The sequence below is a fragment of the Trachymyrmex cornetzi genome, unplaced genomic scaffold (genome assembly GCF_001594075.2).
Source record: "Trachymyrmex cornetzi isolate Tcor2-1 unplaced genomic scaffold, Tcor1.1 scaffold482, whole genome shotgun sequence".
Taxonomy (NCBI): domain Eukaryota; kingdom Metazoa; phylum Arthropoda; class Insecta; order Hymenoptera; family Formicidae; genus Trachymyrmex; species Trachymyrmex cornetzi.
Window position 1 is genome coordinate 1,275,291 of NW_017299641.1, and position 11,353 is coordinate 1,286,643.

The following is an 11,353-nucleotide window of genomic DNA, read 5'->3' on the forward strand; positions in this document are numbered from 1 at the left end:
GAGATCTTGGATTCCAGTAATGGCTGCCGTTAGCAGTCCAGAGGTATATAGTCAAAGGAACTTATACCCCAAAGCTCTGATTGGACGGCTCATTATTCCCTGTTGCCTGTGTCTATTGTGTTTCCAGCTTAATAGGAGAACAGGAAAAAATAAATTTTAACCTATATATATATATCGGAAACCACGTATACTAGAAGGGATGTTTTCTGATAGGTTAAAATTTCTTATTCCCTGTTCCTATTGCCTAGTGCTAGACCCCGGTTCGACTCCTCGATGGAAAGTATTGGAAAGTAGGCCATTGTATTTAAGGGTCATTCCACCATATGCATAAAGAAAATTATCCAAACACATTTCTGTCATAAAGACAAACGTAAACTACGATTGGATGATTTTCTTTATGCATACTTTTATGCGGCTCTGCAAGTTTGTGTGGAATGGCCCTAAGGCTTAAGAACCAATCACTCGGTGAGCAAATGGTATTCTGAAATCCATCGAAAAAAAGTGCTGCAATCTTTCTGTGACCGGCTGAAACAGCCAATCAAATTTGATTCCAAATTTAATCACCTACTGCGCATCCGCTGAAACATTTCACCTTTTCTTATAACACCATGGTTAAGTTAAACTCGTGGTTGGTCTTGGTTGGTCTCTGGTCTGGACTCTGGTTGGTCGTTGGTCGATAAACGTGGTCAGAGTACGTAGGGAAACAGCGAATAGGTGCGAATACTGCGAATAGGTCATAGCACGGAGTCGATCTGTTTCGTCGGTAGCTGCGAGCTGCGATCGAGATAACTTTTCCCCTCCTTCAGGCGTTTCATATACGCTCGATTCCACTCATACTCGAGATTTAACATTCCAAGATTCGAATCTATCATCTGCTATCTCTTCGACCGACACAGGCCAATACGACACTTGTTCCTTGGTAAGTGGTGTGGCCGTCTGCTACAGGTCAGTAAAAGTATTATGACGGTCTATATGGTTCGTTTAACGTTCTAACATCGTATTGCATGGAAAAAGTTCGTCCCTTGTATATACATTTTCTTATGTCATTTATCGAGAATACTGATTAATTCAATTTAAGTTTCAATTGTTCACATATTTTATTTATTCAGTCAATTGTGTGGAGATTGAGCGAGAGAGCGAGGGGGGAGAGCGAGTGAGAGCGAGTGAGAGGTGAGAGCGTGTGCGGCCATTTTCTATCGTAAAGTGTGCAAGTTTACCGCTCCGCACCCGGCTTTTATCATCAAGATCAAGCAACGTACGTAGTATTCGCGTGTCCGAAATTGGCCTCAAGTTTGTGTCCGAAGTGTGCTCCGACTTTGAAAACTTATTCGCGAGAAATCTATTCGGCACAACCGCACAGAGTACGTACAACGGATTGTGCGTTACGTAATATTCAGCGCTCGACAGCGGACAAGTTCACAATTGTACGGCGCGTGCGATCGTTTCGTCCGCGGCCAGCTTCACACACCACAAAGGTCGTACTTACTGCTGATCTCGTAACCGTGGGTATTTTCGTACCTGTTTCCAGGTACCTTACATTGCGTTACGCGAGACACCACACTACAGGAAACGTCATCATGTACGCCTGCAGCCGATTCATCGCGCCTGTCGCCAAATCCACCGTGAGTAAAAGGAGAATAAGGGAAAAAGATTCAGCTACAATTTCACGACGAAAGTTTCTGCGTGTATTATGTAATAATCTCTACTGTGCTTGTGCATAGCGCGTTTCTCATCTTTTTTTTCTTTTTGTCCTGGTACAGCTGGTCTGTGGTACCAAGACCTATCTGCGGCCACTAAGCAGTGCCGTCATCAACCATAGTCAATACTTACAGCAGACTCAAATTCAGACTCCCGTCAGTTTGGTGAGTCTTCTTTTTTTTTTCTCTTTGTACATTGCATAACTTTTCGAGATCAAGGTTACATAAGTGACTAGTATTGCCATTTGAGATTAAGCATTAATAAGCTTGCAGCTTAGCATTAATAATTTTAAAATTTTATAACTTGGCTATACAAAAGTAAGAAAGAATATATGTGTAGCTTACTATTGTTGATTATCTTATGTCTCTTTCTATCAACGTAGATTAATTTTAATCTTGGTAAACTTACTTTTTATTTCTCTGAAAATTAGAAAAGGATCAAGAGTATTAAACTGAGATCGTAAAGTTTATCTATATTGATAGAAGTAGACATTAGTGATCAAGATTGATTACCAAATTGTGTAATAATTACATATTGAATTTACGGATTAAATGTAAACACGTTTTATTACATAGAATTAAATATTAATTTGTAAATTTACAATTTAATAACATTGGAATATTTTTATAAGTTACAATTGTTGAATATTTTGTGTTCAGTATTAGCAAATTTAGTTGCATACACTATTGTATGCCGATGCATATTAAAGTTGATTTACAATGACTTAATTTAAGAGTATCTAAAAGTGAAATACAAACCCTTTGAATTATAAAATACATATTACATCAAACAGCACAATAAAGTGTCCAAGATTTTACGATTTAATCAATTCCTATATTTATATTCATCAATATATATCTTTACATCAATGTCTGCACGACTGCTTTAATAATGTACACCAGTGTGCACTGATTGTGTCCATGCGAATTTATCACAAGTATATATGCATATATTTTAAAAAGGCAGATCTTTTACTTTTGATATTTTGTTAAAATATTTCGACTGGCTATTAATAAATTAATTGACAATCTTGTGTTTCGCGGGTTTTCTCCGTGTTCAAATCCATTCTTGGAATGCCAACGTTTCGTGAACCTTGCAGTCCACTTCAAAAATGACAGAGCAAGATCTGTCATTTTCATTTAAATCGACCTGGTTTCTTATAAGAAATTTTGCGTACATATAGATATATAAACGGTTATATATAATTATATATAATTATATATTTATATATATAGTAAAATTGAGAAATAAAGGCTGTGTTGTATACTCAAGTATATATTTTATATAGGTGTGTTTCTACAATTGTAAACATACTGGAATTATAAAACAAACTTGTTAAAAATTATTCTATTATGAATATATATAAATGTAAATTAATATCTGACTCTGCTTTGGCGCAGTTACCTGTTGTACGTAGCTTCCAAACTTCTACAGTCAGTCGCGACATTGATTCTGCTGCGAAATTTATTGGCGCTGGTGCTGCTACTGTGGGAGTAGCAGGATCTGGTACGTATCTGCAAAATTTTATATAATTATCAACTATTAATCAATATAATTTGGCAAAAACAGCATAAAAGATAATAAAAAAGATAGTAGTAAAATGTGTGTAGTAATAAATATAACAATGAGGCATATTTATTTATCAATACTAATTTTTTAATACTTACTGTGTGTTGTTGAATACACATATTCTTAATAATACGTCCAATTAACTTTTTTTTTATTAATAAGAATCCTTGAATTAGAATAATTTTTTTCCAAATATAATTTTTTAAAATTAGTTACATCATTAATAATGTGATGGTTTATATATATTTTTTATGTTTTTTAATGCATTAAATTTTATTTTCTTTATAGACTACTGTTTATATTAAAATGAGACATCAAACTGTTTCAGAAGTATAGATTAAGGCATTCATAATCCGTTCTTATTTTAAGATAATCCTAAGTGTCTCAAGATGGTCCTTTGATTGGCTTATGACATCATAAGACTTATACCTACTTAAGGAGGTTCTCGCGTTTGATGAAATACAAGACAAGTCTATAATATAAATGTAATACAAGAATTAATCATATCAACAATATATAGAAAATATATAGAAACAATAATAGAAAAATTTCATTGACTTTTGCCGTTCCGTTTCAAGATTTTTAATTCTAAATTTATAGAATTTTACAATAGAACACATTACAAGTAAATGTATAACCTTATTCTGTAAATATTTTCTCTTAAATTGAGATATTTCAACGTAATAAGTAAAAATATGATACATTTATAATACATTTATAATTGTTAATTTATATATTTTTAATTCAGATTATATTTAATTTATTATATTTAAGATGTAATAATAATAAATAAATATCGTGTTTATATTACGTTTCCTGCTATTCGTACTAACGTTAAATGAGCATCTTATAACGTTTGTTTTGTCATTTTTAAAATATTTAATAACACATAATGATTATGTATAATAATATTAGCAAGTTAGATATTATTGATAATATGTAAACAAATGTATATTATTACTTTGATCATTTTACACAATTTTACAAATATTGTGTCTAAACTGTCTATTGATTGGGAAGTAGCGCGAGAACCTCCTTAAGATAAGAATTTCCTTAAATATAAGAATCGACTATGAATACCGACCTAAATCTCTTTTTAATAGATTGCAAACAATTAATAGAATAGAAATTTATCGAATTGTATATATATCATATTTTGTTATTTATATTTGAAGAAATTATATATTATAGGAGTCGGTATTGGTTTGATTTTCGGATCCTTAATTATTGGTTACACACGTAATCCCTCCCTAAAACAGCAAGTTTTCAACTATGCTATTCTTGGATTTGCGCTATCTGAAGCAATGGGCCTCTTTTGCTTAATGATAGCGTTCCTTATACTATTTGCCTTCTGAATCCCGTTTCCTGAAACATATTCCTCCTCATGAAAGTGAAGTTATAACGTGATCTTATTTACTGCATATAATATAGTTACGAAAATATATTTACTTATTCTACTTATTATTCTGATATTTCATTAATAATATATGTGTATGTAGATAGTTATATAATGGATATATAGTGGCCCGTATTCAGAACCCGTTTTTATCGATAAAAGCGCCCTTTTATCTCCAAAATTCTATAGTATGCGTAACGTAAATTATAACATGTTAGCGCGCTAACATTGTTGTAAGCGCGTTTTAAATACGGGCCAGTATATTTATACAAATATTCGTATCCTCTTAATAAAATCATTGACTTTGTCTGGGAGACAGTGTTTATTCTGCATTAGTCAATGATTTGCTATTCCAGGTGCTGGAATTGGATCTGTATTTGGTTCGCTGATCATTGGTTATGCCAGGAATCCTTCTTTGAAGCAACAACTATTCTCATACGCTATCTTGGGCTTCGCTTTATCCGAAGCCATGGGTCTATTTTGTCTTATGATGGCTTTTCTGCTTCTTTTCGCCTTTTAAGCCACGATATCTGCATAAGATATTGCTGATATAGTTTTAGTGCGTCACTGCCAAGACAGCATCGTCTAGCTCTATGGTAAAGGCGACGACTGTCTCTGGTTGCGCGGGATGCCATGAAATCATTAGAGAAGCTCGGATTTTTCATGATTCGGTAGGATGCAACGGTGCGACAACGGTGAAGAAGAAATAACACATCGTTGTATGAACCGCCGTAATTCCATCCAAGTCTTCAGCTTGTTTATAATAATTTCATGGCCTATTGTCTCATGTAGCATATAACTCACATTGTTATGAAATAATGAATTTCAGTATAACAAATGAATAAGACATTGAAAGTTAAAATTACAAAAAAAGGAAGCGACAGTCTGACCCCGCAAACCCATATGCGCACGTACATACTATGTTAGAGTGTCCTATGTGACATAGTACATTTTTCGATCTTTTTGATTTTTTTTTGTCATCCGAAGAATTCATCATTGTTATGCCGTCATATACGCACGTTATTGAAATTATTCTTGACGAGAAAAAAAAAAGAAAAACTGTACAGTAATACCGAATAAACATCTTTGTCGTGAAATAATAAATTCTTGTACTTCTTTATTATTTCCTTTTCTGCTGATTCTTTGTGTTCGAAGAACACATTTTGTTTTCATGAATTAAAAATTCAAAAAATAATTATCTTTAATTTATGTTTACTACCTCATCTTTGTTTATTACCTTTTATTTGTATTTTTTGTTTTCTGTACCTTTAATTTGCGTTCCGTTGCGAACGTTAGGATTTTTTGAGCGTTATGTATGATGTTTTTTCGGTAATATGACGCTTCGCTTTTCTTAGCCTCAAGACACTATCGTGTCTCCAGATTACCGCTCTCGAAAAAATAGAGATTTCATTAAAAATTTTGTTATAATCATTTTTTACGATGTTACATTCTATCGAATATTATATATTTTTGGAGGATGGAATAGGTGTGATGTTTCCCTTTAATTTTTTTGCGTAGTGTGTCTTATTTATATTTTTTATTAGGGGTGCGTTTCATTTGGCGCTCACTCTCGCGAGCATTATTCGTTCTTGTTTAACATTTGATAAACGACTAGAATGAAATGATTCCATGAGCGTTGCAAGCGTGTCAAGTGGAATGTACCCTAATATGATGATAACGATTAACTTGCATCACACTACTTCCGTTACAATTTTTTATTAGCTCATTGAAGATGATTTAATTAGAGGTTAAAATGTGTACCATTTTTAATTGCGCATAGTGTTTATTTTATATTATACTTTTTTATCACTATACACAGTGTTTGCTTCAACTGAAGCATTTAAAATATTTTTGTTTTTAATATTAATAATATTACGACAAAATACTAAACGAAAAATGTTTTGTTTCAAAGTTTTGTTTCACTTTGACTTTAAATGATTTTTTTAACACAATGTAATTCTTTTTATTATTTTGCACATGGAAGTATCGAAGTACTTTTGAAGAATTATCGAAGTCATTAGTTCACAAAATATTTTATACTATATATTCTAGAATATTTTGACAAATAGAATGCTAAAATAAAATATAAAATATCTCTTAAATTATATTGATTTCTTGATCATTTTATTTGGTACTTGTATCTGCAGAATAACTAAAGGAGAGTTATATAATATGAAAAATTCCATCTAGAAGTAATCTTGAAATTTCGTAAAATAGTAAGTATGAAAAAATGTGTTGATATGATAATATTACTTGCTCCGAAACAATTTTTGTGTTTTATTTTTTATCATTATTGAAAACAAAAATATTTGAAATACTCAAATTGAAGGAAACATCCTGTACAATCAACTTATAATATAAAACAAGCATCAAAAGATTCAATTTGGCTCCTTAGATTATTCCTGTTTCTTTTTTTTTTTTTAATATTTATAACTGAAATATTTATACGGTAGATTATTTAATTTTTACCATCAAAGCACCGCCATCAAATCATGTAATAATGATAGACTTTGTCAATAAATAAACTTTGTCGTGTTTTGTGTAACGATGCACAAGATGTGAAAATTTTTATCTCGCTGCAAAAAGCAACGTGGCAGGTACAATCAATTTTTGAAATAAATTCATTTAAAATAAGGATACGTATATGCATTAGTTCAACATTTAACTTTGTCAAGTGGCGCTTCTCGTATTTAGGTGTACTCATATAAAACGGTCTTAATTCCAATCTCATTATTAATTGCGTTATCATTAACATTACTCATAAGGAAATATAACGCGCGTCCTTACTCCTTTGTTACCGAAAAGAAACAATTGTAACGGTAACTATAACGATGCCCCGTTACAAGTATCGCGTTACTTATCAACCCTCGAAATAGGACATATCGTGGTGGAAGGATATAAGGTGTATTATTGCATATAATGGCAGTAGTAGAGGGGAGACAACTAATCAAATGTTGTATATAATACTAAAATAATTTACACAAGTTTAAATAAATTTTTCAGAAAAAGGATTATCTTATATTTATATCAAATTGTTCAAACTTGCAGTTTTTTTCAGTATTACAAGTACATTTAATCTCGTAACATTATGCCAAAGAAAAATATATGTTCGAATTCGGTATATACATACTATTACATTACTGGATTCTAAACAATGTTTACGTTGCACAAATTAATTTTTATCATAATATAATTATGCATTGATTTCTCTATATAAACTTTGTTAAATCTATATATTTCTTAGCATAAGAAATTTACGATTCATAATATTACGACTATTATATCAAAGATCCCAATAAATATTTTTTTACAACAATCATTACATAATTTAAAACATATCTTTGAACTATTTAGTAATATTTAATTGTTCTAAAAGATTTTCCCTTTCTCGAAGACATGCCCATGCTTTCTCATGATCCTTTCTCGTCAATGGTACTTTTCTCTGTTTCGCCAAGGTCAATTTCTTATAATGTTCTATCACGTCATTATCTGCAACGTTAATTTTTCGTTTCAATGCTTGCCTCTTGCTTTCTTCCTGGGCTAGATTTAATAATCTCTTCAGCTGCGTAACGTTATGATTAGATAATACAAAAAGTTCTTGTTGACATCTTTTAATTTCTGCAAGAATCTCGTCATCCTCTTGATTTTTTTTTTGTACATCGGGTTCCAAGATACCTTGCTCGACCAATTCTTTATGCATTCGTAACTCCAAATTCATGGAATTCTGGATAGTTAGATCTCTCAAGACGGGAGAATCTCCATCTCGGAATAATTTGTTCTCCATGTTATTATTTGCAACATATACATTCTCTTCCAAAAGTGCAGAAACCAGTCTCTGAGTAAGAGGTCCTGCAATACTATTGGTTTTTTTATCACCTTTGGATATCAAGTGTGACATATCTGTGCGATTCTTCTTCTTCTCTCTGTTTGAGTTGGCTGCATCTTCTTCTTGCAATAAATCATTATGTGCCCACATTAAGCTGTAATGACGGCCTAAAGTAGGAATCTTCTTGAATTCACTTATGTCCCCATGCGTAGCAATTAATTCTTCCAACAATTTAATATCATCAGGCATGATATCAGTGCAATAGGAATCCACCGATGCCCAAAATTTGTTGGGTGTATCATTTTTCGGTAAGAGCAATTTTGGTACATCGGACTTAGATCCTTCGATTCTTGACATTTCGTGTAAAGTTGGTATTACCTGACTGGTCGAACTTCCTACTGTCTTCTGCTTAAAGAGTTTTGTATGTAAAGGTGACTGGCTCTTAGTGTTAATCTCCTTTGGTTTAAATTTCTCCTCGCGTATCTTCTTGTCAAGTAGAGAGAGGCTCTTACTGCTCTTTGATCTTCTGTCTTTACGTTCTTCCGCTGAAAACAAGCTGGCAATCTCATCTTGAAGTGTACGATGCCGTACAACAACTGCTGACAAGAGTGTCTCAAGCTCTAGTTGCAGTGTATCAAGATCATCCATTACAACACCTTCTTCTGCTGTACGCTTTAAGATACTAGTATATCTTGGCAGATGTCGACTATTATCAACTGTCTTTAAAAGAAATTGAGAAGTTGTTGACTCCGGTATCTCCGAGCTTGCATCAGAATTCATTGTTGAAGATTGTGCAGTCTTTCCAGATTCACGTATTTTAATGACAGCTTTCTTAGAACTCTGCTTCCCTTTTCCAGACATATTTGTGAATGGGTCGTTCAACAACAGAAAATAATTAAATTGTTGCTTTCCACGGAAAGGCTATTATTTTTGTAATTAATTTGCAATAGCCTCAAATGAATAATCTTATGTTACATCTGCAATTATAATTATTGAACATAATTATTCAACATTCGTAAAGTAAATACTAATAATTATTGAGTACTTTCTATTTAGTGACACAAATTGACATAAGTGTCATTCTGTTGATACAATCAGAATGCTATGAAAAATAGGTTTGTGTGTGTTGACTTGGGTCAAAATTCTGCTGACTAAATGGAGATTACCCAATATGAATTAAATAAAAATAATTGTAATAATATTAATAATAATAAGTAAGGAGCATGAAAGTCAATGCTAGGTGTTGGCTTACATGTCCTTTATTGCTTATTATTACTCAGAAGCCGTTGTCATTTTACAGATTATAAATGTTTTATTTATACTTCATCTCTCTCTTGCTTTTTGAGCATAAAATACCAATATCATATACTGTCAGACTGTTGAATAGTAGTAAAAAATTATGCAAAATGTCGTTTAGGTTAGAAATATCACCATGTTGGCTTCGCTACTTCACCAATCGTGACTTCACTTCGTGTGATTCGTTCGTATTAGTCCGGCTAGAGGCCTAGATACCAGAGATGCGATATTTGCTGGATTCATACTGCATCCGATTTGCGTCGTACGACGCTCTACCCCGGATCTACAATAGGTGTTTTATGCTTTATGCCGTAAGAAACTGGCCAATTACAGTCGAATTCGAGAAGAATAAGCGACTGTGATTCGCCCATTTCTTATGACTTAAGGTTTAAAACTCTATTGTAGATCCGGATTAAGCGTGCCGTGTAGCAGAGGTCAGTGACTACGTTTACACGGTCAACCTTAGGTGCGTTCCGTCTCGCGCATGATGCATCCATTGTCCTTATTTAACATTTGCTGAGGAACAAGGATAAACAACACATTATGCGTATCATGCGAGAAACGGAATGCACCCCCAGTTGGACACGGCTCCTATTACTTACTAGAGGGACTCTGTTCTGCCATACAGCACTTTTCCGACACTATAGGCCTGTTCTTTTTGACTGAACTTTTGCACCAGTTCATCTTTCTTCCTTTTTTCTCCAGGAGGAAAGAAGAGGAAGAAAGATGAACTGGTGCAAAAGTTCAGCCAAAAAGAACAGGCCTCGTGTTCGAGCCCACTTTTTTCGTGACTGGCCATTTGAGTTTAGTCTCTTTCTTATTACTCTGTGATTTGTATAAAAGATTTGATATCAACAACTGGTGCCAAGTTAAATCCCACACTTTTCTTCCAAGTTTCAATCGAAATAGTAGTTATAGTTATTTAATTCGCTTTCAAAACGTTATATCACAAAATTGCGTAATTTTACTTAATTCAAGTGTTACCACAAAGAATCACAGAAGTAACAGTATATAGGCCTGTTCTTTTTGGCTGAACTTTTTTTTTCTCCGGGAGGAAAGAAGAGGAAGAAAAATGGACTAGTGCAAAAGTTCAGCCAAAAAGAATAAGCTTTGTAAAATAACAAAATTTAAATTAAATAGAACAATTTTTTATGTAAAGTATTTGGCGCTGTCAGATCGAATAAAGAAAACAATGAAAACAATTTAAAAATAATAATGAATTTAATTTGAATAAAATTTAATGTTTTTTCCTTTTTCATAACATATTGTATTATATTTTGCAAGATCAAGCAGCCAAGTATATTACATACAAAAATTTTTTATTTAATTAAAATTTTTTTATTTTATACTGTACTTTTTTAATTCTTTGTGATAACAGTTGAATTGAATAAGATTACGCAATTTGTGATACAATATAATATTTTGAAAGAGAATTAAATAACTACTACTACTTTGGTTGAAAAAGTTTGGGATTTAACTTGGCATCAGTTGTTGATATGAAATCTTTTATATAAATGATACATATACCATTAATTAAATAAATAATAAAGATAATACCACTTGTGGGC

The 11,353-nt window shown here is 32.5% G+C and overlaps 2 protein-coding genes across 4 annotated transcripts; one reads left to right on the plus strand and one right to left on the minus strand.

Moving 5' to 3' along the window:
- Positions 1–646: 646 nt before the first annotated feature.
- ATPsynC (ATP synthase, subunit C) lies at positions 647–5,764 on the plus strand. Of its 2 annotated transcripts, none has more exons than XM_018513942.1 (5): positions 647–691; positions 1,529–1,622; positions 1,761–1,862; positions 3,099–3,204; positions 5,020–5,764. In XM_018513942.1, the coding sequence occupies exons 2-5, from the start codon at positions 1,578–1,580 to the stop codon at positions 5,181–5,183; spliced, it is 417 nt and encodes a 138-aa protein (XP_018369444.1). In that variant the 5' UTR covers positions 647–691; positions 1,529–1,577; the 3' UTR covers positions 5,184–5,764. The 2 variants fall into 2 exon arrangements, with proteins under 2 accessions (XP_018369444.1, XP_018369443.1); XM_018513941.1 differs by lacking the exon at positions 647–691 and adding an exon at positions 698–919.
- Positions 5,765–7,999: 2,235 nt separating this feature from the next.
- Positions 8,000–9,973, minus strand: Ada3 (transcriptional adaptor 3). 2 transcript variants are annotated; one of them, XM_018513938.1, is made up of 2 exons: positions 9,859–9,973; positions 8,000–9,466 (listed from the first exon to the last, which is right to left on the minus strand). In XM_018513938.1, the coding sequence occupies exon 2, from the start codon at positions 9,348–9,350 to the stop codon at positions 8,010–8,012; it is 1,341 nt and encodes a 446-aa protein (XP_018369440.1). In that variant the 5' UTR covers positions 9,351–9,466; positions 9,859–9,973; the 3' UTR covers positions 8,000–8,009. The 2 variants fall into 2 exon arrangements, with proteins under 2 accessions (XP_018369440.1, XP_018369439.1); XM_018513937.1 differs by having other exon boundaries at positions 9,742–9,973.
- Between the last annotated feature and the right edge of the window lie 1,380 nt (positions 9,974–11,353).